General features: G+C 47.9%; 2 protein-coding genes across 2 annotated transcripts; one reads left to right on the top strand and one right to left on the bottom strand.

Annotated features, from left to right (window-relative positions):
• Nucleotides 1-3,219, top strand: tsn (translin). Its single transcript, XM_037489607.2, has 6 exons — nt 1-216; nt 742-835; nt 907-1,003; nt 1,116-1,231; nt 1,531-1,610; nt 2,661-3,219. The coding sequence occupies exons 1-6, from the start codon at nt 151-153 to the stop codon at nt 2,880-2,882; spliced, it is 675 nt and encodes a 224-aa protein (XP_037345504.1). The 5' UTR covers nt 1-150; the 3' UTR covers nt 2,883-3,219.
• Nucleotides 3,220-4,325: 1,106 nt separating this feature from the next.
• Nucleotides 4,326-24,159, bottom strand: si:dkey-91i10.2 (uncharacterized protein LOC555224 homolog). The gene is made up of 8 exons (XM_037489051.2): nt 23,851-24,159; nt 16,065-16,156; nt 13,033-14,479; nt 11,506-11,734; nt 10,688-10,892; nt 9,337-9,926; nt 7,901-8,046; nt 4,326-6,966 (listed from the first exon to the last, which is right to left on the bottom strand). The coding sequence occupies exons 3-8, from the start codon at nt 14,361-14,363 to the stop codon at nt 6,138-6,140; spliced, it is 3,330 nt and encodes a 1,109-aa protein (XP_037344948.2). The 5' UTR covers nt 14,364-14,479; nt 16,065-16,156; nt 23,851-24,159; the 3' UTR covers nt 4,326-6,137.
• Between the last annotated feature and the right edge of the window lie 1,037 nt (nt 24,160-25,196).

Here is a 25,196-nt window from a genome sequence, read left to right as displayed (position 1 = left end):
GATGACGTCATGTCCTCGCGCCACACAAAGCAGCGGCGACGGTTCTACTGCACGTTGATGTTTTTTTGTGTACCAGTTTAGCCCACTAGCTTAGCCCACTAGCTTAGCTCACTAGTCTAGTCTACTAGCCCGACCTGGCCGACAGCAGAGATGTCTGTCACCGAGATGTTCAGCTACATTCAGGGCTCCCTGAGCGCCGACCAGGACGTCAGAGAGGTGGGCAGGAGGCGGCTAGCGGTGTTAGCTCCCGTTAGCTAGCGGCTCGCTCTGGAGCCGCACTTTAATGACAGAAGAGCTGCACCGCGTTACGCGGCTCGGCTCCATCATTTTGCTACGCTGGTGGTTTTCTTTTCGCTCAAATATAATTCACATGACGGCCTTCTTCGGTTATATTTTTGAAGACGCAGAGATGTTGGACCCCAGACTTGATTTAGAAATAAGTGACTTTAGGACTTAAAGCCGCCCTCGTTACCCCTCCATGTGCAGATGTCCTTCGCAGCACTTTTACACAAAATGTTTATCTTTAAATAAATGTGACTCAAAATCTTCTTCAGAAAAGTAATCTAATTGACCATGCGAATGAACGATTTCATTGTATTAACTGGAAGTTGTTTCTTGCCCAGCAGGTTCGCACGTACAGGGACGATAGTTTGGATGCATGATAACTGTAATCAATGCAGAACGGAAGTAGGCTGTGATAATGCAGAAGATGTTGTATTAATAAACCCCACGTTTTTGCAGGAGATCCGTAAGGTGGTCCAGACGTTGGAGCAGGCTGCCAGAGAAATCCTAACAGTCCTGCAAAGTGTCCATCAGCCGTCCGGCTTCAAAGAAAGTGAGCGTTATGATCCTGTGGTCAAGCCATTGAGGAAGCATGTTGTCTTCATCGTTATCTCCTCTCATCAGTTCCCAGCAAATGTGCCAAAGCGCGGGAGTTGTTCTGCACGGTAAGGACTCAGCTCGGCGAGCTGAAGACAAAGTTCCCCGTGGAGCAGTACTACAGGTAGGAGCCCTCATCGCCGTGGTTACCGTACTTCATTCTCACACGTCAGTATGAGACAGAAGGCTCGTCTGTTGGCCTACGGCGTTGAATAGAGACTCTCTTCACTCTTGAGGTTCCACGAGCACTGGCGCTTCGTCCTGCAGCGCCTGGCGTTCCTCGCAGCCTTCGTCGTGTACCTGGAGACGGAGACGCTGGTGGTTCGGGAGGAAGTGGCCAAGATACTCGGCAGTAGGTTCCCGTTTGTGAGAGAGAGTTAAGATCAGAACTGAATGAAGAGGGTTGTTGTTTGATTATAGCAGCTGGTCCTCAAGGATTCTCCATCATCCCAAAAATGACTTTAACCCACTGAAGCCAGTAAACCATCAAATATGTTGAACTTTATATTTTGTTTTGGTAATTAAATTGTGTTTTTTTTAATCTTCTTCATATAAACACACACTTAAGAATAGATCTGTATTATCCTTATTCTCTTGCATAATGATGGGCAGTACGCATCAAGGATCAATAACTCTTATTGCTGTCATCAGTCCAGGTGGTGAGGGAGAAAGGCTTCCACCTGGACGTGGAGGACTACCTGGCAGGTGTGCTCATCATGGCCAGTGAGCTGGTGAGTTGTTGTTGTTAATGTGGATTCCTTGAGGTGGTGTTGCTGTTATTTTGTCCACGTTGATTATATCAATGAGGGTTGGTAACTGACAGGTCTCTGGATGACGTCCTATAGTGACACGTCCCTGGATGATGTCCTATAGTGACACGTCCCTGGATGATGTCCTATAGTGACTCGTCCCTGGATGATGTCCTATAGTGACACGTCCCTGGATGATGTCCTATAGTGACTCGTCCCTGGATGACGTCCTATAGTGACTCGTCCCTGGATGATGTCCTATAGTGATTTGTCCCTGTATGATGTCCTATAGTGACACGTCCCTGGATGATGTCCTATAGTGATTTGTCCCTGGATGACGTCCTATAGTGACGCGTCTCTGGATGATGTCCTATAGTGATTTGTCCCTGTATGATGTCCTATAGTGACACGTCCCTGGATGATGTCCTATAGTGATTTGTCCCTGGATGACGTCCTATAGTGACGCGTCTCTGGATGACGTCCTATAGTGACTCGTCCCTGGATGACGTCCTATAGTGACGTGTCTCTGGATGATGTCCTATAGTGATTTGTCCCTGGATGACGTCCTATAGTGACGCGTCTCTGGATGACGTCCTATAGTGACGCGTCTCTGGATGACGTCCTATAGTGACTCGTCCCTGGATGACGTCCTATAGTGACGCGTCTCTGGATGACGTCCTATAGTGACTCGTCCCTGGATGACGTCCTATAGTGACGTGTCTCTGGATGATGTCCTATAGTGATTTGTCCCTGGATGACGTCCTATAGTGACGCGTCTCTGGATGACGTCCTATAGTGACGCGTCTCTGGATGACGTCCTATAGTGACTCGTCCCTGGATGACGTCCTATAGTGACGCGTCCCTGGATGATGTGTTACGATATGTTGTATGCAGTATATTATATTTTGTTTGTTTTTCGACATCTATTATTGTTTCCTAGCATCTCACCTTATGCTGTAGTGTGTTAAACTAGTCATCTTGTCTTATTTGGATCAGCTGTGATCTCCTGTCTCCCCGGTGTCTTTCCTTCAGTCCCGGTTGGCGGTGAACAGCGTGACGGCGGGCGACTACACGCGACCGCTCCGCATCTCCAACTTCATCAACGAGCTGGACTCTGGCTTCCGGCTGCTGAACCTGAAGAACGACCCGCTGAGGAAGCGCTACGACGGCCTCAAGTACGACGTGAAGAAGATCGAGGAGGTGGTGTACGACCTGTCCATCCGCGGCCTGGCCAAAGAGGCGGGGGACAAGTAGCGGCACCGGGCCCCGGGTTCGGCCGAGTGACTGAACGTTGGAGGAGGGTGGGGCGACCTGAGGTCCACTTTGTTGTTGTTTTTTTAAGCTTCACCAGTTGTTTGCGGAGCTGATTCTGGATCAGCTGGTCAGATCTCGTTACTTTGATGTTAAATCTTATTCTTGTCTGTTTAATTTCCAAAGGAAACGAACCCTTCTGTGCAGCGGGGAGGTCTTTTTTTCCCTATGGATTCAGATTTGTTATATATAGTTCTAAACAAACCCAGGAGCCTCGTGGGGGAACCATTCGACTCATCATTCGATTAAATGTGGAATTCAATAAACACGTTTTACAGCATTCCAACCAGTTCTTTCATGGTTTCTGTCTTTGATGAAGACCTCTTTATTGATCTTGTTTTATAAAAGAGGCTACAGGAGCATCAGAGCCCTTCATGGCCTCTGAAGAATGTGGTACATCAAAGAGGATTTCCACAAGATAGCAGGTAACTTGCTTTATAGATTATAAAAGAGTTAGTAGGGATTTCTACATTTGCAAACTTACCGGCCTGCTCTGTTCTGTATGAACATTAAATTGTAAAGATATTTTGAATTGGACAGTTAAGAGATTTGTGCATATTGTAAAACAAATTCTTGCATTGGGAATAAGAGAGATGAGGCCTAGTCTTTAGGGTAAATATCCAGAGGAACATCAATTCCCTCTGCTCACTTAAGGTATAGGCTAAAATATTTTATATTAGCATTTAGCACATGAACAGCAATAAATCCAACACATAAAACAAGCATTGAAAGCAATTAAAACTGAGTACAACTTTCCTAGTAAGCAGATGTTTTTAAATCCTTCAGTCGGTCTGCGATTGTCTGCCAGGTTTTTTCTGATTAATTACAGCTGCTGTATTCCTTTTTATTGCCTTTCATGCTTCACTTCTTCATAGGTTTCCATCATCAGTTGCTGCTCAGCAAAAATATGCCGCACGCGTCTTCTCCATTTGTGCACTTATCCCAGCTATGTAAACCTGGATTGATTTAGCTCCACCTTCTAATCCCGGCTTGATGAGCCGATCACACACAAGTCAAGTTCCGCTTTTTCACTTGTTCTGGATTCCTTTCTGGATTCTATTTTCGTGCAATACCCCCAGGACTCTTTCAATCTGAAAAATGAAGTTTCTACAACTTATACATTTGTACATTTTCCGCGACGTCAGTTTATAAGCAAACAGCAAATTGCAGACGCTGATTTATTTAAATTCTTTTTAATGTAATCACACTATATTACACTGTGGAAGTGGGGCGAGGGGGGGGGGGGGCAATACATCAAGTCTTAAAAAATGCAAATGAGGGGAAAAAAACGAAACCGTTAGCTGCTCAGCAGGCTTAATATTTTCTTGTTGTCATGGAGACACAGTGATCCTTTGCTTCTCTTAGCAGAAAACAGTTTTGAGAGTTCAGTTTTACCGGCAGCTCTACAGGACGGTAATAAAGTGCATTAAATACAAAATAAAAACGTCATAAATAATCAAAACACACAAAGTAACATAATTATATTGCCTGTCAGTCGATGAAGCAAGTGAGTCGGTCGTCATGACAACCGTTGCTACAGTAATCTCGCAACAGTAATTGAGTACCAAGGCACAACTGCTCGTCGCTGGGTCAGATGATGTCACACGATGTCACATGACGTCTGTTAGAGGTCAAGATACAGAGTTCTTCATCATTTAGAGATTAAAACACCATCAGATGGATCGATCTCATGTTTCAGTGTTTTCAAAAGTTTTCTTTGTTTCGGGTTCGGGGTCATGTGACAACGTTTCTTACCTCATTTATTTCTTTATTATTGATGTTGGTTTATTGATTGAAACAAGCATTTAGCTAATTGTTTAAACTTCCTGTTCCCCAAATGTTGCTTTCTTTCTAATGGTAGTTTAATGACTAGCTCACACATTTTATAGGCCAAACAATCTGAGTGATTACAAACCATTTGGATTATCTTAACTCTGGACTCCTTTAGGTGAACCAGTAGCTGGGATGATCCCGTGCTACTTGTTTTGGGTTATTGGTGTCACATGGGTTTCTCATTTTAAAACATTGATGCAGGAAGTCGACTGCGAGCAGTGAAGGTTGTCATACCGCCAGCGTCCAGACAGAAACCGGGAGAAGACCAGGAGCGACCAACCCCCCCCCCTCTCTCTCCTGCCTCTTCATAAAAACAAATGACAACACACACTCTCTCTGGCAGTCGGCCATGTTCCACTCAAGTTCTTCCTTGTACGCTCCTCTGGGAGAAGACGGTCTTTACAATCATGGTCGACTAGCTCAGCCCAAGTTATTTTATATTTTTTGGTTGTCCGGGAATGCGATGTTTCCTTTTAACAACTTCGGACTTCGTACATAACGCGTAGCTTTGTACAAATTTAATTATGACGATAAAGAATTGTTTTTTTTCCAAAATATTTAAATCATAGAAACAGAATGGGAGGACAATGGAGATAAAATAGTGTTTTGTCAATTGAGCGCTACAAAAGATTGTCGTTAGTCGTCATGGTGAAGACGTGCGTCTGCGGGGGCGTAGGCATTAGCTTGTTGGTAGTGAGGCAGAAGAAACACTAGACCAGACCATAATACCGCTGGGCCACAAGCATAGCATTAAAGCACTTCGGAGTCAGCAAGCTAGTTTGCTAACTAGCAAGCTAAACCCTAGCTAGCAAACCTGCTCGTCCTTCGGAGCAATGGGACCGCTGTTTGGTTCAGTTATAGCTATCATGCTACAGTAATAGCAACGACTAATGTGGTGATCTTTCCTACGCTGTGACGAGAGAGCACGGATGTAGCATTGAGTTGTTAAAATGGTACTAATTCAGCTGCTGGCTAGTTAGCTAACTAGCTTGCGGACTACACAATGCTTTGAGGCTACATGGACCTAGCTAACTAACTAGCACAACGCTGGCCAGTTAGCTAGCTTGCAGATTCCACCATGATTTAATGCTACTGCTTACAGAAATATCTTTCATTCCTTGTTAACTTTTACTGTCTACGCTTCCTAACTTGACCCATTTTGCTATTGAAACCGTTTTCCCGCTGCTACGGTTCTGGTCCAATCCGGTACACATAAAATTGTCTGCTCTGACCACGACTGCTGATGTGATCAAAGCAAGATTGTCTGTTCTACTTCTATGGTTTTCAACAGCGACGACACTCAAAACCGCTTCCCGGTGTCCGTTTAGTCCAGCGGTTTTGTACAGGACAACATGAGGTCAAGTCTCAGGAGCGGCTCTGGTTTGTGTTGATCATGATGTTGGGCAAGGCGTTGCGTCTTTTCCTCCATGTTCCCAGGTCCCGCGTGTACCTCTTGACCTGGTGGAACCACTGCTGCGTGCAGGATTTGTCTAAGGCGCGGAAAACAAAAGACTCCCGCCGGATGTCGAGCACTTCGAACGTGTCCTCGCAGTCGGGATCCGCGGACACCACGCAGTTCCCCAGGCGGATGGGCTCCCGGAGCACGGCGAACTTCCCGCTGCTTTTGTCCTTGATCAGGACCAGCACTCCGTCCCAAACGCTGTCGCCACCTCCTTCCCCCCGCACCACCGCGGTGTTTCCGCCCTGCTCTGGGGCTTCGCCGGGCCGCTGTATTCTCACCATCAGCAGACTCTGGACGTTTTGGAATTTGAGGGCTTTGCTGCCCTTTTTCACCCACTGACCGTCCGTCGGCTGGGACAACTGGAGTGGCCCCTCCATGACGAACCGTGTGTTCTCCCTCGCCCAGCCCACCGTCTTCATTGACACCTCTCGCATCTCGATGTTGATGACCTCCCTGTTTTTGCGGCTGTCGCGGCGGAATGAGCGCAGGGACCAGGTCACTCCATTGCCCTCCTGCTTGGTCTTCATGTTGATGTGCTCCAGGTGGGATTCTACTCGACTTTTGGCCTCGCGGAGACGCCCGTGGTCCGGGTGGCACTCAGCAGTGACCTTGATGATGCGGCTCAGCAGGAGCGGGTACTTGGTGACCCGCTGGAGGGGCGACATGAGGAAAGAGCGTAAGTTCATGCGCCGCAGCGCCGTGTTGTCGTTCTGGGAAACATCCAGGAAGATTCTGAGAAGATAGAACGAGAAAAATGATCAAGAAGAAGTCATTGTCACTCGTTGGTTTGCGTTTTGAAGATTTTGGTTCAACCAGTGAACCAGGAGTATCAACATCTGGACTGAGGAGGACATAGAGATTCCCTATACGTCCTTGGTAGATACCTGTCAATCAGCGTTAGGCCCCACCCTAAAGCATCTCCTGCTTTATGTTCTGTGTGACTCTTAATGGACCATCATTCACTAAATGAACATCATGCTGTATTGAAGAAGACCTGAAACTAGAGACTGAGACCATAAACTCATGTTTAGGGAATAAAGAGAGAAGTAGAGTCATTTTCTCATGGTCTATGGGAGCAGAGGCGTCGCCCCCAGCTGGTCACTACACAGAACGACGCTTTAACACAAGATCCTTTGACTTTACTTTAAAGCAGTGATTCTCAACTGGTGAAAAAAAATCCTCCTGTGATTTTATTTTGAAGGGACTTTTTTAATGCAGCGGAGTGTCGTTTCTTAGTTTTCCGGCTCGTCTGTCCATGTTTTCAGCAGCGTGTGCCATGTTGGGTCAAACCATTCTGATATGGGGGAGACATTGGGTTTTTAGGATAATTAAACATCCTGAATATAAAATGATTGATTTTGAATAAATTTGAGAAGTTGAGAATGTTCCTCGATTTGGGTCGCGGCTTGTCATTAAGGGGTGATGGTGGGTCCCGGAGCCAGACCAGTTGAGAACCACTGCTTTAAAGAACCAGAGGTTGCTGCCTGTGAAGCTCAGGCTGGGTTGACTCGTGGCCAACCCGTCTAAAAATATGAATCGTACCAGCTCTTCTCCAAAAATAGACCTTCTTCTGAATAAATTATATTGTCTTGTCTTCTTTTGTAAAAAAACAGCCAAGTCAGGAACTTTACTCCCCACTCACACACTAATGTTAGGAAGGATCTACCTGAGCAGCTCCTTCTCCTTCTCCAGTGTATTGAGCATGTTGACAGAGGTGGATTGTTGCAGGCAGTAGGTCTGGAAGGCCGGCAGCATGTTGACGAACTCCAGAAAGATCTCTCCTATGTAGACCGTGAGTAGGTTGTGATCTCCCTGAGGTCAAACCACATGAGAAAATCTTAATGTCTCGCTTAAATATGTCTCGCACTGGAAAACAACTCCTCTTTGTTTATTGTTGTTTTCTAAGCCTGAGTGTTGCTAGACATTTTTTCTAGGAGATTATTGACCATCTCACTATCATCCAGTTGTTGTAAAAAATCATTCGCATTATCATCTGTTGTTTTGCTAATCCATTTAAGGACTTCTTGGTCATACAAATTGTAAGTAAATTATGCACCTTGCAAACAGCATTCGACCAGAAATTGTAACCTCATATTCAATTCTCTAGTATTCTGTTCTGGAGATGTTCTTCAAACCTGATTTGTATTGCAAATGAAAATTTGACCAAATCTGCCTTTTTCCCAGTATTTCTGTAAAATAGAGGATGAAGCCGCCTTGCTTACTACCTTTCTACCTACCTTCCTTCCTGTCTAAGTAGCTTCCTTTCTTCTGATTTACCTTCCTCTCGACAGACCTTCCTGTCTCCCTACCTTTCTACTTACAGACCTTCCTGTGTCCCTACCTTTCTACTTACAGACCTTCCTGTCTCCCTACCTTTCTACTTACAGACCTTCCTGTCTCCCTACCTTTCTACTTACAGACCTTCCTGTCTACCTACCTTTCTACTTACATACCTTCCTGTCTACCTACCTTTCTACTTACAGACCTTCCTGTGTCCCTACCTTTCTACTTACAGACCTTCCTGTCTCCCTACCTTTCTACTTACAGACCTTCCTGTCTCCCTACCTTTCTACTTACAGACCTTCCTGTCTACCTACCTTTCTACTTACAGACCTTCCTGTCTCCCTACCTTTCTACTTACAGACCTTCCTGTCTACCTACCTTTCTACTTACATACCTTCCTGTCTACCTACCTTTCTACTTACAGACCTTCCTGTCTCCCTACCTTTCTACTTACAGACCTTCCTGTCTCCCCACCTTTCTACTTACAGACCTTCCTGTCTACCTACCTTTCTACTTACAGACCTTCCTGTCTACCTACCTTTCTACTTACAGACCTTCCTGTCTACCTACCTTTCTACTTACAGACCTTCCTGTCTACCTACCTTTCTACTTACAGACCTTCCTGTCTACCTACCTTTCTACTTACAGACCTTCCTGTCTCCCTACCTTACTACTTACAGACCTTCCTGTCTCCCTACCTTACTACTTACAGACCTTCCTGTCTCCCTACCTTACTACTTACAGACCTTCCTGTCTCCCTACCTTTCTACTCAGCAGTACCAACGAGAGCTTTAAGGGAATTCCCGTGTGAATAAACACCTGGTGAAAAGCCTGGTCGATGCTGTCCTGCAGATGTTCAGTGAAGCGGTCGTTGACGTCTATGAGCTCCTGGACGTTCCCGAAGACCACAACGAGCTGCTCGGGCGTCAGCAGGCCGGCGCTCTGCATCGGGCAGTAGAACTCCTCCCGAATGATGCGCAGGTCCTCGCCGTAGCTCAGCTCCGTGTTCATGAACTCCAGGATGGCTTCCTTGCGCTCGGTGCGCAGCTTGGAGCAACGCTCGCACATGCGCTCCCCTCGCTCCTTGGAGGCCCCGTCCCTGAGTCCGCAGTCCGGACAGGGTCTCTGGGCCTCCCAGGCTCGCAGGGAGGCCGATGGTCTCTTCCATGTGCGGCACAGGCCACGGCCGATGCCGCTGTCCACGCGCTCCACCTCGCCCCCCCTGTTCCGGCGGTACCGGCGGGGCTCGCTGTCGTCCTCCTCGCGCTCGTCGCTGAGGCCCACCACGCCGCTGTCCACGCTGAGACTGCTGATGGTGCTCCAGCGGTGCTGCCCCGGCCGCGTCACGCCCAAACCTGCATGGCGCTCCTCGCTGGGGGGTTCAGAGCGACCGCGGAGGGCCGCCGGAGCTGGGGAGAGGGGGCAGAGGGGGGAGGGTTTGGTTCATTTGTGCGGCTGATGTAGACGCACCACATGTCAAACGACTACAGGGGTTCAAACTGTTGAGCTGCATACATATTGTAGTGTAGTTTATTTCACAAGGTTACATTTGTATATTAACTGAGGGTGCAGCGTCACAGTGGAACACGCAGTGGTCAACAGAACTGTGTGTTTGGAGGAGGGCGACCTCTGGGGCAAAGGTCAGGATATTCAAGCGGTCTTAGGACATTGATGTCTGGATGTAGTCACAGGAAGGAAGTCATTTTAGTTGCCTGAAGTTAAATCACTGCAGTACTCAGGAGAGGATTTATGTATTTCAACCATCAGCAGATTAAGATAATCCTGAAATACATTGCTGTTTCTAAAGGAGAGGTGCATTGTGGGGGCTTGAGTGATTTGCTCACAGGATACTTTTCATCATTAAATTACTAATTAAAGTCAGTTTCAATATTCAATCATTCACTTTTTTCAATAAGGTTGTCTAAAAGAAAACTCCACACTCTATTCAAGTTAATTTGTTAGTTAAAAATATCCCCTTTATTTATGTAATTTAACCATCAGCCAATCATAACCGAGCTATGACAATGCATGAAATGGGAGAAATGCATTGTGGGGCATTTTATGACTTCTAGTTTCATAATTAAACCTCCATGTCATCCTCAGTGTCTCAAAAGCCAAACAAAAGTGTGAAGCATCACACACGGATGACAACTAAGGTCCGGGAACTCACCGCTGTCCCGGTCCCGGTCTCGCCGGTGGCCGTGCAGTCGCGCCGCCGCGGCGATCTTCATCTCCAGCTGTTTGCGCTTGGAGGCGTCGGCCGGCATCGGGTCGCTGTGGTGAGGCCGCAGGCGGCACTCGCGCTGCGCCCTCACCGTCTCCGCCAGCTCGTAGGCAGCGTCCGAGCTGGAGCGCCGGCAGCCCTGACCGGCCTGCTGCAGGGGGGGGGGGGGACACGTGTCAGTCAGATTGCTGCGTTGCTATAGCAACAGATGAACAGGGCGAGCCTCCTCCCAAAAGGAGGCGAGCGACGAGGACGACGTCTTTCATGTCGTTATGTAACTTCTCTCCGATTCGCGCAGGGCGGACGTGAAATCCAGGTTCTCCACCGAAGGGCGAGAGCCTGAACGCAACACGACCTCACACACCCGACAACCCCCCTCAGGGGTCCGCCGAGCTCCTGAGAGGTCGTGGAAATCAGAGGTCATCGCTACCCCGCCCCCCACCCCCCCCCCCCCAGGCAGGTCTCTGGGAGGCAGCCCTCACAGCCAGCAGCAATCACTCGGAAATGAAGCAGAATAATTCATCTTCCTCTGAATTATCGTCGCTACGGAAACGAGGAGAGACGAGCAGCGGATTCTGTTCTCTGAGGCACCTACAGGCGAACGAAGCGGGGCTCCATGGCCGCTCTGCAGAGAGGATTCATCTCTCAGGGAATGCCTGATGTGTGATGTGTGAGTGTCGCAGTCTGCAATCCTCCAACACGACGGACCTCCTGCCGACGAGGACTAAGCCACGAGGAAAAAAGGAAATAAATGAAAAACTTACGCATTCTCCTGCTTCCTCTCCTTCTGCTTCCTCTCCTCCTCCTCCTCCTCCTCCTCCTCCCGTGGGCGTCTCATTGTCGTCGCCAGCCTCAGCTCTGCAGGCCGTTGCTGCCGTTGCTGACGTTGCCATGGCAACGGGAATGGGCTGCCAGTCGGCGGTGATGTCACAGCCCCCGTCCCGATCACCTGAGAGCCTGACGGGGGCCTCGCCGGAGATCTCTGCACTGCAGCTAGAGGGGAGGAGGGGAGGAGGGGAGGAGGAGGGGGGGAGGGGGGCGGGGGGAAGAAAATGAAGAAAAGTCAGGAGGGCTGAGATTGTAATTCTGTCAGAGCGCTCGCCTCCTTCCATTCGTCCTCCTCTGCTGCTCGCATGCCTTTCTGCTTCCCGCGGTGCCACCCAACCCCCCCAAAACCCCCTCTTCCTCACCTCTAACCCTCCACCCCTCAGGAGGAGAGCAAATAGGTTAACAGACTTAAGCACCGGAACCACACACACACACACACACACACATACATCGCACAACCAGTACATGAGAAAGACACCTTGAGTAGAGCAGTACTTATAGGTGTAGGAGTATTAGTACTAGTATTAGTACTAGTGTTAGTAGTAATCTGCAGCCAATGACTGTGACCAATAGATGTATCCTAGCATTTTAAATAAAACCTTAGACAGAACTGTGAATCAATCATCAGCTCTCCTGCCACCAATTGATCAGTCGAGCTTCACACATGCAGCATTCAATTCAGCTTCCACCCGTTATTAGCGACACAAGCTCGATCGGCTGTATTGATCCTCCACGGACAGAAATAACCGTGAGGAAACTCATCAGTTTGAGGAGATTATTATGTTTAACAGACATGAGATCTGGACCTTTGGAGGGTTGGGGCACAGGGGAACAGGACCCGGACTGAGAGGTTCCCTGAAGGCTCCCTGGTGGGAGGAGACACTACAGGAAAGTTTATCGTAGTAACTTAAAATTCATATGATTAAAGAATTGCATCATTTGATGAATTGTTAAATCGTCAGTCAGCAGTCAAAATAGAATTAATTAATCCTGGTCAGACACTCTCCGTCTGAACGTTGCCAGGCAACAGCTGGTGTCCCGATGATTACTTCAGCAGATCAGAACGGTTCATCTAGCGAGGCTAACTTGTAGGCCAATGTTATCTAAGCTAACATTGGCCTAGTCGGTGCCACAACGTCATACCGCCATTTTCCCTTATTTAACTACACCTAAAACACAGCATCACGGGGCGACTCCTTCGGTCCTATAGAGGTTTACTAGAAAATGACTCAAAGCAGGGGATGCTTTAGGGCGGGGCTACACGCTGATTGACAGGTCTCTACAGATACTGACACAACTTCTCTACGTTCTCCCCAGTCCACATTTGGTCACTTCCTGCCATACAGAAAATGTTTCATGTATCATCCCTAAAATAACAATAAAAATTTTACTTTGCTATAATATTGTTTGTTGTCTTCATTAAAACACTAATGAATCAAGATACGCCCCAACCCATGACTCACCTCTTCTTGATGAGGTCGAGGGCGGAGCCTATGAGCCCCTCCTTCATCTTGTAGATCTTGGCTCCGTAGCTGGACAGGTCCGTCCCGTCCAGGAGGAGCGCCGGGCAGCAGCTGGAGGGCCGGCCCTGGTTCTCCCTGCAGGGAGGGAAGGGCACCGACCCGGCAGGTCCCAGGCTGCACCTCCTCCTCCTGCTGCCGCAGGAGGATTCCTGCTCTCCTGCTCTCCCTCCGGCGAGGGCCCCACCCTGGGCAGGGGCCAGGGTCTGCAAGGGCGAGCGTGGGGATGGGCTTGTGCAGATGGGGGTGTGGGCGATGACGGAGGCAGGACCCGGCGCCTCCTTCGAGTCCTCTGGCCTCATCCCGCCTCCTCCGCCGGGAGGAGGAGCCTCGCGGTCAGAGGGTCCAGATCTTAGAGAGCCGGCTGTGCACTGCGGGTCCTGGCCCCCCTCCATCTGCCTCATCCTCTTGAACTCCTCAAACGTAGGGATGTGGAGGCGTCCCGCCAGAGGTCTGGGGCGCTCAGACGGAGGACCCGCCCTCCCCCCTGCAATGTGGTCCGTTGTGTAGGAGGTCTTCAGCTCCTCGGGGCCCGCTGGGGGGCCGTGGGGGGCCAGGTTGGGGCTGCTGTTCTGCCGCCGGAGCTGCAGGCGCCTGAGGACCTCCCGCTTGAGCTCCCCCGGGCTGGTGAGGCACGTCGAGCGTGGCGGCCTGGCCCCGTCAGCGGTCAAAGCCACGGGCGGGGTCGCCGGAGGCCGCAGTGGGAGGGGCTTTAGATGCTCTGCGGAGGACCTGGCGCTGTGGAGGCGGAGCTTCTCCCTCAGGCCCTTCCTGGCGTCCCAGTTGTCGACGCCAACAGGAAACAGCAGCTGAGGGAAAAGCGGAAGATCCTTCCTGGGCAGCGCGAGTCGAGGGTAAAACGCCGGGCCCTCGTGGTCCGGGACCGGTCCGGGGGCCCCTGTCATGGACCCGTCCGGGGGCCCGTCGTACCAGTGGCTGGTGGAGGTGTAGTGGAGGATGAACTCGCTGTCCGTGCTCCCGAAGGGGGCGCCACTGAACCCGCACAGGCCAGAATCCGCCACGGCGTTCCAGTTCAGGTTCTCCATGCTCCTGTAGGGCCGGTTGCCTCCCGCGTAGCAGCAGGGGCCCGGAGCCGGACCCAGGGGGCCCGGCCGGCCGGAGCAGTACCTCAGCCCCAGGTTAGTGAGCAGGGTGCTGCTGTTGCACCTGGACATGAGCGGGTAGAGGGGCCCCTGGAGTCCTGGGTAGTGATGGAGGCCGGGTCTGCGTCGGGGGTCGGGGGACAGCGGGTGGTCGGCGATGCAGGGCTCCATGTCTTCAAAAAGTTGTTGTTGGTGGTGGTAGAGGAGGAGGAGGGTGGGGTAGTCACATGGTGGTGGAAGCTTCACATCTGGTGTGGCTGTGGGCGGAGCCAAAGGCCCTCACACACCTGCAGAGAACCCGAGAGGTTCACATGTTATTACGGTAACATGAAGATTGTGTGTGGACTAAGCATCCCCTGCTTTATGGTCTGTTAAAGACCTGTCAATCATTGTGTAGCCCCGCCCTAAAGCATCCCCCCCTTCATGGTCTGACTCTAAATGGACCATCATTCACTAAATGGGACCAGAGGAGTCGCCCCCTGCTGGTCACCACACAGAATGCAGCTTTAACTCGGGTTTAAAGCTTTACCTTAAATTGTCAGAATATAAATAATAACATGTTGACGTGTAGATGGCGCTAGATGGTGTGTCAGAGGATCACCTAAATTATAGGAATCCATCTTGTTATTGTATTGGATGTGATCATAACAAAGATTTAATCTAAAAACTAATATAAAGCAGTATTAAAAACACTAACAAATTGTAGCATTAAATTGTAATTATAATGGCTCTTATCTATAACGAGTTGTAAATCGGCTTATTTAATGAAATTGCACTTTGTTGATTGTGGGTTTGTGGTTATGGTTGAAATGCAGTTATTGTAAATCGCTTTAGATAAAAGCGACAGCTAAATGACATGGAATGGAATGTAACCCTGGAGGACTTCTAAGAGTCACCAATAAGCCTCCTGCTCGCTGGGGGAGAACCTGAGGAACCAAAGGTTCTACTCGAGGAACTCCTCTCTATGAAACGCTCCTCAGACACAAATCTGTGAGTCTGCACATCAGAGAGAAACTGCTGATGTGCGCTATGTGCATGTGTGTGTGTGTGTGTGTGTGTGTGGCAGCATCCTGCAGCGTGCTTCTCTCTTCTTCTGTGGTTGAATTACTGGCAGGATAAAAGCTCTCTGGAGGGCAGCACTCTCTCTGCTCACTAACGAGAGAAATAACTCTTCCCTCCCAGCAGGGTGTAAATGAGCCCACGTTCTCCCAGCATGCACTGGGGCAGGCTCCACACACCAGCGACTTGCTCTATCGGAGCGTCTCTGTTATTTACCGTTCTTCAGAGAGGAGGAGGTGAGCGAATCCGAGGTTTCTTTTGATTCTTTGAAGCCTCACGTCTGGCATTTTGACCGTCGCTATCTTGTTTTTTTTAAATTTCCATCTTGGTTTTTGGATTAATTGTTACAACAAAAGCCTCTCAACCATACGGTAGTCTTACGGTAAGTATGTAGTGTCATAACTCCATCTCTGATGTTAATAACAAACTAAACCGTTAAAAAATCGGTTGAAAATTTAGTTATGGTTACTTAAAAAGTACCTGTATCATTGCCAACACAATGTTATGGGTGAGCGAGCGACTGTGGCAAGATGGCCGCCAAAAACAGACGTTTGTCTCCGTTGGCCGGCATCGTGGACGAGACATCTTCGTTTATTTATATCTATGCACGAGACATCTATGTTTATATATATATATCTATGGATGAGACATCTATGTTTATAGATATCTATGGATGAGACATCTATATTTATATAAGTCTATGCTCACAACATTTTCACAGTGTTCCTGTTTATGTCCCACTTCAATGCTTTTATTGTGTAGGGGTGCCCCCCCGGTTGCAAAGACCGGTTCAGTCTGGTCCTTTAAACTCACCCCATCTTAATCAAGCGTCTCCTCCAGCAGGTCATTGGATCAGATCCCAAAGGTTCCTCTCCTTCTACTCCTCGTCTCCACGTGGCCTCCAGCTACAAGTAAAGAGAGAGAAGAAGAATATCAATCAATGAGTCTGAGCTGATCCGTAATCAATAGATCTGCTCGACTAGAACCTGCTTCCACCTCGCCATGACGATAGAAACCAACGTGTTCCCCCAGGGGGTATGACAGTGCTGCACAGAACCAAAACCATAGGACCACAGAACCAGAACCACAGGACAACAGAACCAGAACCATAGGACCACAGAACCAGAACCACAGGACCAGTGAACCCAAACCACCTGACCAAGGGACCAGAACCACATGACCACTGCACCAGAGAACCAGAGAACCACAGGACCAGAACCGGAGGACCACAGGACCAGAACCACAGGGCCACAGGACCACAGAACCAGAACCAAAGGTCCAGAACCTTAGGACCACAATAACACAGAACCAGAACCACAGGACCACAGAACCCCGTACTCTCTCTTTTCTTCCATTGATCCTACAAGTGTTCATGAGATCCCAGATTGGGTCCACAGAGACCAGAGGAGTCCTCTTGGTCAGTAGAGTCAGAACCGGTGGAGGTACCCGTTTTCTCTCTCTGGGGATTTACAGCAGGAAGGAAGCACAAAGCGGTTTGAATCCACTATCTCCCCATTTGCATCATCTGATACCCAGAATGCACCTCTTCTCCTGGTGAGCTGGACGAGAGAGCTTCTCAGATAAATGAACTGAGGCATTGTGACATCATGAGGAGCAGTTTGGAAGATGCTCATTTGCATAATTTGAGGCTCCTGGGACTTTCTGCCTCCGGAATCTCCTGAGAACATCCAAAGAAACTTCCTTTATCAGCCTCATTGATCTAGTGTGTGTATAACTACGTGTGTATATACAAGTGTGCACTGTGCATGTATAAGAGTGTGGATTGGTGTACTTCCTCCTCTGTTAAACCACAAGCACCTTGATTCAGTCTCATGCTCTTATTGTGAAACAACTGGTATTATTTCTCACGCCATTCTGTTCTTCATCCTCCTCCTCCTCCTCGGTGTCTGATGGCTCCTTTTATCTCGTCTGAATATGAAAACACTGAGGTCTAAGTCCTACTAAGTGGTTTTCTCTTATTGTATACATTTGTAGAGTAACGTTTGGATCAAAGCTTCATACGAACCGTTGAATGAGGAGAAGTCATAATCCATTCTGACATCTGAAGATCTTCATCATCATCATCATGAAGTCAAATGTTTAAGATGACAACTCCCAAACAAGCTAAACCCTCCTTCTTCTTCTGTGGTGCCAGCTCGCCTGCTGCAGCCAACGACTGGAGAGCAAACGCCTGTTACCATGAGCAGCGTTCAGCCAGGAGAGAGGAGGCAAGGAGAGAGGAGAGGAGAGGAGGAAGCGACTGATGCAAAGGGGCCATCACGTGACACGTGGCAGTAAAGATAAACGTGTTTTATTGTTTTATTCTTCCTTCATCTCGCATCCTCTCTCCAGAAAGTCCTTATGTGTGTGTGTGTCGCACCACAGGCTTCCACCCCATTGATTGTGCACACACACGCACGCACACACACACACACACACACACACACACACCAGATGTAACCGTGGTACCGATTGATTACAGTCCCCAGGTGATGGTTTGTGATCCTCTCACAGAAGCTGTTTGATAGAAGCTGTTTGAGGCTAAACAGTAAGCAGGAGCAGTGGGAGGAGGGGGGTATGAAAAGAGGAGGAGATGAAGAGGAGGAGCAGTGGGAGGGTGAAGGGGAAGGGAAGGGAAAGGAAGAGGAGAATAGAGGAGAATGAAAGAGGAACAAAAGGTAGAGAAGATGAGTACCGATGAGTAGCGATAAGGAGCAATGAGGAGTTGTAGATGAGGAGGAGAAGCCCGATGGAGGCTGTGCTTTTGCATTATTCATGTAACAGCCTACATTACCCACGAGCCTTAGCTGGTGGATCTAAGTCACGTTTTCCTCGGATCATCTGACACCAAACGTCAAAATAAAGCTGACCTCTGACACTGGAGCCACCTCCCATTCAGATTACTCCTGCTCCTCCTTTTGTCTTCAATCTTTTGATTGATGACAGACTGGTTCTGTGATTACTGAGAATCAGCCTCATGTGACCTCTTAAGTTCAGCTACTAAGATTTATTTGACAGATGGACAGAAATCTGAGCAGCTGGAAGAAGCATCAAGATATTAACAATGTATCAGTGTGCTGATAACAAGCCTCTGAGGACCTGAATCAATACTTACCAGTAGAATCTAGACTTGTATCCTCCTCTTGACTGAAGAGGATGAAGAGTGTAGATTCTACTGGTCCAGGCTCTACATGTCTAAAATTCTGCAAGCTTGCAAGTCTACACTTCCAGCCCTGAGCCTAAAAGTCTGCAGCACACATGTCAAACTCGCGCCAGGTGACAGGACGGGCTGCCGGACACCGGCGGCGGGCCGGATGTGGTAAGAGTCTTATATTCATTTCAAAGCTTCAAAGATTCAGCACACGCCAAGCTAACATCAACCAGGAGATTCCAAAAGGGACTTAACTTCACATGCACAAGCTGGCACAAAAGCAGATACAGTTTTACAGCCTACATGTCCTAGAGTCTACAGGTCCTAGAGTCTACAGATCTAGAGCCTACAGGTCCTAGAGTCTACATGTCCTAGAGTCTACAGGTCCTAGAGTCTACAGGTCCTAGAGCCTACAGGTCCTAGAGTCTACATGTCCTAGAGTCTACAGGTCCTAGAGTCTACATGTCCTAGAGTCTACAGGTCCTAGAGTCTACAGGTCCTAGAGCCTACAGGTCCTAGAGTCTACATGTCCTAGAGTCTACAGGTCCTAGAGTCTACAGGTCCTAGAGTCTACAGGTCCTAGAGTCTACATGTCCTAGAGTCTACAGGTCCTAGAGTCTACATGTCCTAGAGTCTACAGGTCCTAGAGTCTACAGGTCCTAGAGTCTACAGGTCCTAGAGTCTACAGGTCCTAGAGTCTACAGGTCTGGAGCCTACAGGTCTGGAGCCTACAGGTCTAGAGTCTACAGGTCTAAAGTCTACCTATAAGTCCACAAGTCTGCAAGTCTTTGACAGACTTTTTACTTCATACATTCAGGAATGATCAATATTTACATGGATGCAAAGATAGAAATGTGTTGTCTTATTATTGTGTGTCGATGAATAACAGTGACACATCTCTTACTCTTGACTCAAACATGATCCATATATGTTTTATACATGTGTGTGCACATGTATTGATTAGAGCCCCGTTGCCATGGTTACGTCTGTAGTTTACATGCGGAGGCCGTGGTATCAACGATCAAACACAACAGCGGAGCTAGCAGGAATCCAGCGATAATAAAATAATAAGTACAATAATATATGGATCTTCTGTTTAAGAGTCACATGATCTAAACAAAGAATATTAATAAATATATAAATAAGGGAAGATGTGGTAAGAAATAAAGCGTCGCGTTACACCTGCTGACTTCCCTCCACATAAATTATTGAGAGACTCCTCTGCTTTGTCCACTACTACACCTCCGAGTGAGCAGAATGCACCATTCAGAAAAATAACGCACAAACACATCCACTCATACACATACACACACACACACACACACACTGCAACAATGGTGTTGTATAAAATACATACAAATATCACATGCTTTCTCTGGTTCTGCAGCTACAAACTCACATGAAGGAAATCAATGCTTTTCTGCAGGTCTGTGTATTCCCGTCTGAAGTGGTGTGTGTGTGTGTGTGTGTGTGTGTGTGTGTGTGTGTGTGTGCGTGCACACTTGTGTGTGAGAGAGAGCCCTCACACTGGCTATTGTCACAAGAAGAAGGAAGCGGCACTGAGCATGCTCAGACATGAGCGACCCTCGTGGTTGGCATGGCAACCAGAAAGCGGCAGCAGACGGAGCAAAGGGCAGCAGGTGCTGCTGCGTTCTTACGTTTCCAAACTTGATTAATCCCCGAATCTGGACTAAGAGGCGGAGCCTCAATGGCCCCCGATCAAGAACCGGTCCAGAGTCGTTTCTTTTCTCTCCGATCAAAAGGACGACATATAAAACAAATTGTGGGTTGTAGCCAGGAGATAACGTTCTTTAAAAGTTCTTTAAAGTAAAGTCAGATCTTATTGTCTAAAAGCTGCATTATGTGTGGTGACCAGCAGGGGGCGACTCCTCTGGTCCCATAGACGTCTATGAGGAAATGACTCTATTTCTCTCTTGATTTCTTCCCTCAGTAAACGTTGTAAACATTAGTTTATGGTCTCAGTCTCTAGTTTCTAGTCTTCTTCAATGCAGCATGATGTTCATTCAGTGAATGATGGTACAAAGAGGGGATGCTTTAGGGCGGGCCTAACGCTGATTGACAGCGTCTCCACGTCCTCCTCAGTCTGGTTATGGTCACTTCCTGTTTACTGGTGACCAACAAACAAGACGGACAGAACACAACACATGAAACCATCCACCAACCAACGAGAGACGTCACAATGACAACGTCTTAAACACAAACTACAGTCGCAGCAGCTGACAGAGCGATTTAGAAAAAGGCAACAAGTTTGTTGTCTCATAAAAGTCTCCCGTCCTTTAACAAGGCTCAACAGGTCATTTTAATATGAGATATTTAACACATCACAGGAGATAGTGACTAATAGGTCAATGAAATGATTGATGATGTGTTTCATGGACCATGTGGATGAATTAAAAACGCTCCCCTGTGAGACTAAAAAAGATCATCTGGTCTTATTTTGAAAGGATCACGTTCACATTATCCTGACAGAGGCTTTTAGCTGGTCCTGGTCCTGGTCCTGGTCCACACCGAGGTCACCATCCTCTTTGATAATTCACCAGGACTCAGTGGGTTTAATAATTCACAGACAAACCTCTTAGCGAGTGGAGGAGAAGCACTGGGGGGGGGGGGGCTTTTGCTCTCTGAGGTCAGCTATATTTAGCTGCCGATGCCCTGGAGCAGAGAGGTCAGCCCTCAATGGTCCAGTCAGGACTCCATGGAAGACATCCTTTTTGGGGGATGCATCTCATCAACATGAAACCTTCTGCACTACAAAGACCACGAGGCCCGATTAAAACAAGACGGCGCCGACATGGTGACAACGCAGAGTGAGGACGTGGCTGTCACCACACAGGATTGTGGGTAGTCACCATGACACCGTGAGTGAAAAGAGTTCATCTGGGGGGGGGGGTTGAAGCCACGTACAGAGTTCACACAAAGCCTGGCACTGTTGGCTCGGCTGGGGGGGGGCGCGCATTGTTTTTGCTGGGGAGATGGATATGTCTGTACACACCGAAGGGGGTGGGGGGGAGGGGGGTGGGGGGTGACGGAGGATGACGCTCAGTGACACGCAGCAGGCTCTATGTGAGGAGGGGACCTGCACATGCTGATTGGTAGAGATGAACCAGAGCAACATTAAGAACTCTAATCAAACCGAGACGGATCAGAAGCAGAGTGGTGGAGTGCAAAGTGGGGGGGGGCGGGGGGGGGATTAACACGATGGAGGAACTTAATCTCTAAAAGTACCCGTCGGTGGACGAGCCTGCAGGACGTTGTGTCTTTAGCCAAATGCTAACTCTCCTGGGATCGGACCTCATGAGGAAAAGCTGGAACCACATGATGATCGATTCACGACTTCCTGTTCAACAAATCGATAAGCACCTCGGATCCAAAACACCAGCAAGAGCCCCTATGAAGTAATAATAATCTGTAAGAGCAAAAGTAGATAAAGAGGAATAAAACCAAGTGGCAATATATACGGAAATAACAATATAGTTTATGCATTTATATTCACGTTAATTGTTTCATTTGTTTCTGTTCTCTTATTTGTTCTTTAAATGAATATGTTCTCTAAAAATGGTATTCATTCATTTATTTTAATAATGGAGTTTTTGCATCCCTCCATGCATTCCAAGCAGATTGAAGATCAGCCTCTCTGATTGTGCAGAAGCTGAAGGTTGAGAGACAGACAGGTTTCTTGTCTCTCTGACAGCGCTCCTGCAAAAAAGGGTTGAGATGTCCCCCACTCTGAGAGACCATCAACGTCTCTCTGTCCTCTGCCTGTATTTAGAGCTTGTTACTAGTTGGGATGGGGTCGTCTTCTACCCACAATGCTGTGTGGTAGGGGTTTGTTAAAAAGGTGTGGGGGGGTGGGGGGGGGGGGGGCGTGCTCACATGAAGCAGAGGCAGAGGCAGACCTCTTTAAAGTAAGCTTCATGTGTTTAAATCCTATGTGGTGACCAGCAGGGGGCGACGCCTCTGGTCCCATAGACGTCTATGAGAAAATGACTCTACTTCTGTGTAGTGACCAGCAGGGGGCGACGCCTCTGGTCCCATAGACGTCTATGAGAAAATGACTCTACTTCTCTCTTGATTTATTCCCTCAGTAAACATTATAAACATGAGTTTATGGTCTCAGTCTCTAGTTTCAAGTCTTCTTCAATAAAACCTGATGTTCATTTAGTGATTGATGGTCCATTTAGAGTCAAACAGACCATAAAGCAGGGGATGCTTTAGGGCGGGGCCTAACGCTGATTGACACGTCTACCATATATGGTCACTTTCTGTTTACTGGTTGCTAAAAAATAAGATGGCGACATACGTAACGGTGAAATAGAGGCTTCAAAAAACCCAACGAGAGTAGTTGCGTTTAAATAAGTCGTTATTATCCTACGTTATTTTAGGTTGAGTTCACGTCGCAACCTGCTCAAACTAACTGATGATCACTTTTCTCAAATAGCTCATTCTTCTGAAGTTCCACTTTGATGTCTTTCAGATAAACAAAGGACGAGACCTTGCACACATTCCTCTAAATACCGGGACATCGTCCGTCCCTGAACGCCTCACATTCCAAGCGGCTGCCTCCGAAGGCCTTGGAGAGCGAACAGATAACGGAATAACAGGACAACGTTCCGTGAGAGCTTTTCCAGTTACGTGACCCTCGTCAAATATTCATGATGCAGATGTTTCACAGTTTTCCTGGAAAACAAAGAAGCTCCTGCAGAACCCCCCCCCCCCCCGCCCCCCGATCCCCCACCCCGCTGGTGTGTTCTCGTATGTTCATCAGCAGTATCTGAGAGCAGGCTGGACGTCAGCCAGCCAGAACTCCCATCAGCCCCGGGGGCCCTTCCAGTCACCTGCTCGCACCCACCTGCCCAGCAGCCAGGTGCCCTGGGGGAGTTTAGCGACTCTCTGGGGGGGGCTCCAGTCACACCTCCTCAGAGAAGACCTCCAGACGCCTCAGATGTTTCCTGAACAGAGCTCCACCTTCACGCCCATTGCGACCTCCATCACCTGCATCACCTTCATCACCTTAACGAGTCAATCAGGAAGTCACAAACCCAACGAGACCTTTAATTTGATGCGAGACTTCATTCCAGAGGACAAAATAACCACATTCCACGTTGTGGATTCTCTGTTATTATGGGATGTGAAGGTGAGACTGGCTGCATGAACCAGTGGAGCTTTCAGTTCCATCACATGGTCGTCTTCAGCAGATATGAAACCTCTCCACCTCCCCTTGATGAAGGAGGCGTGCTGCACGGACCCAACCTCACATCGTACGCACCGTGTGATGTACTTCAGCATTTAGTCCTGAATGAATAAATGAGATCTGAAGCTTCTGTTGCTTATGGTTTAAAACGTGTCGGCTTCAGGGGGCATCGTAAAGCGGATACCTGTCTCCTCGTTCCCCCCCCTTTGATGATAACACAATGTCGGTGTACTCACTCAGAGTGAAGAGCGGGACCCGGTCTCCTCCATCATCTCCATCACCTCCTCCACCCGGATCCTCGCCGCTCCTCTTATTTCCAACACCTGACGCGGTCTTCAGCCCGGGATCGAAGCTTCGACCACCGGGACCGGCATCGAGCCCACGCACGTCCTCCCGTGGGTTCTCTGCCCTTCCCTCGTGCAGGTCTGAGAGGTTCGTTCTATTGTACCGGAGGATCCCGGATACACGACCTCTTCTCCTTTGCGGGGTTCTCCTTGGGAACAGTGCTGCGTTCACGTGCCGCTCGTAAATCCCACTCTCACGGGTTTGACGTTGTGAATGAGTCCTCTGCGTTCTGGTCTGATGACGTCGCGTGTTAGTGATGACGTTTGCGTGATTTAAAATGTACAAAAGATGTGTTTTTATTATTGTTTGTTTGTAGGTCATCTTTTTTACTTATTTTGAGATACTAAATCATTATTTGTAGATTGTTAGTCAATATTTTATTTTTATTTATAACGCATTCATTCATTCTCATTTCATGAAGAATATTGAAAATATTTTTTAGAGGAATTTGTTTGCTTAATAAAAAGTAAAAATAAGGAATTTATGAGGGTTTAGTGGTATAAACCCACAGTGATAAACATCATAAGGAGATTTAAAGTAATACCGTAATCAAAAGTGCCATACAATATAATAACAGTTAGCAACCCAAATAAAAGAAAGATATCAACGACTGGATCACTAAGGTATTTCATTTATAAATTAGTATTTATAATCAAACTTTATTCATGGAGCACCTGTCAAACTGACTATAATCTAATCTGACGAAATGTTGTCTGATTGTAACATTTCCGACAGCACGTGAAGGCCGCATGGCCCATAGCACCATCACTCCAGCCCAGCTGTTGATTGGCTCAGATTAAAGCCCCCCGCCCCCCGCAAAGAGCCCGGATGAGGGTGGTCTTTATAACTCAGTCTGATCCGGGTGATTCTACAAACACTTGCATGATGTGTCCATATGATTCAAACCATAATGTTCTTCTCTTCGAAGAACCACAAGTTTAATACTATGACGACTTTACATGTATTGTATTGTAATATCCTACTTTAAGGATTAAAGTAAATGAAACAAAATATTAGAAAATATTGTTTCAAGTCTCTAAGGAGTGTAACTCACCAATAATACGTTTATATTTGACCTTGAACATTCAGCGCCAAAAGTGAGCAAATGAAGAAACAGAATCTCTTTAATGTTATTAATGAGAAAATAATATGAGACCAGGAGCCTCTTGTCGGTTGCTTGGTAACCGTGAACCCGACTCCTCCAGTAGACAGACGATCTTCTTCCTCACTGATATGT

This window comes from Pungitius pungitius, chromosome 10 (assembly GCF_949316345.1).
Source record: "Pungitius pungitius chromosome 10, fPunPun2.1, whole genome shotgun sequence".
In the NCBI taxonomy this organism is placed as follows: domain Eukaryota; kingdom Metazoa; phylum Chordata; class Actinopteri; order Perciformes; family Gasterosteidae; genus Pungitius; species Pungitius pungitius.
Note: the sequence above shows the minus strand (reverse complement) of the source record. Positions and strands in the feature narration are given on the sequence as shown.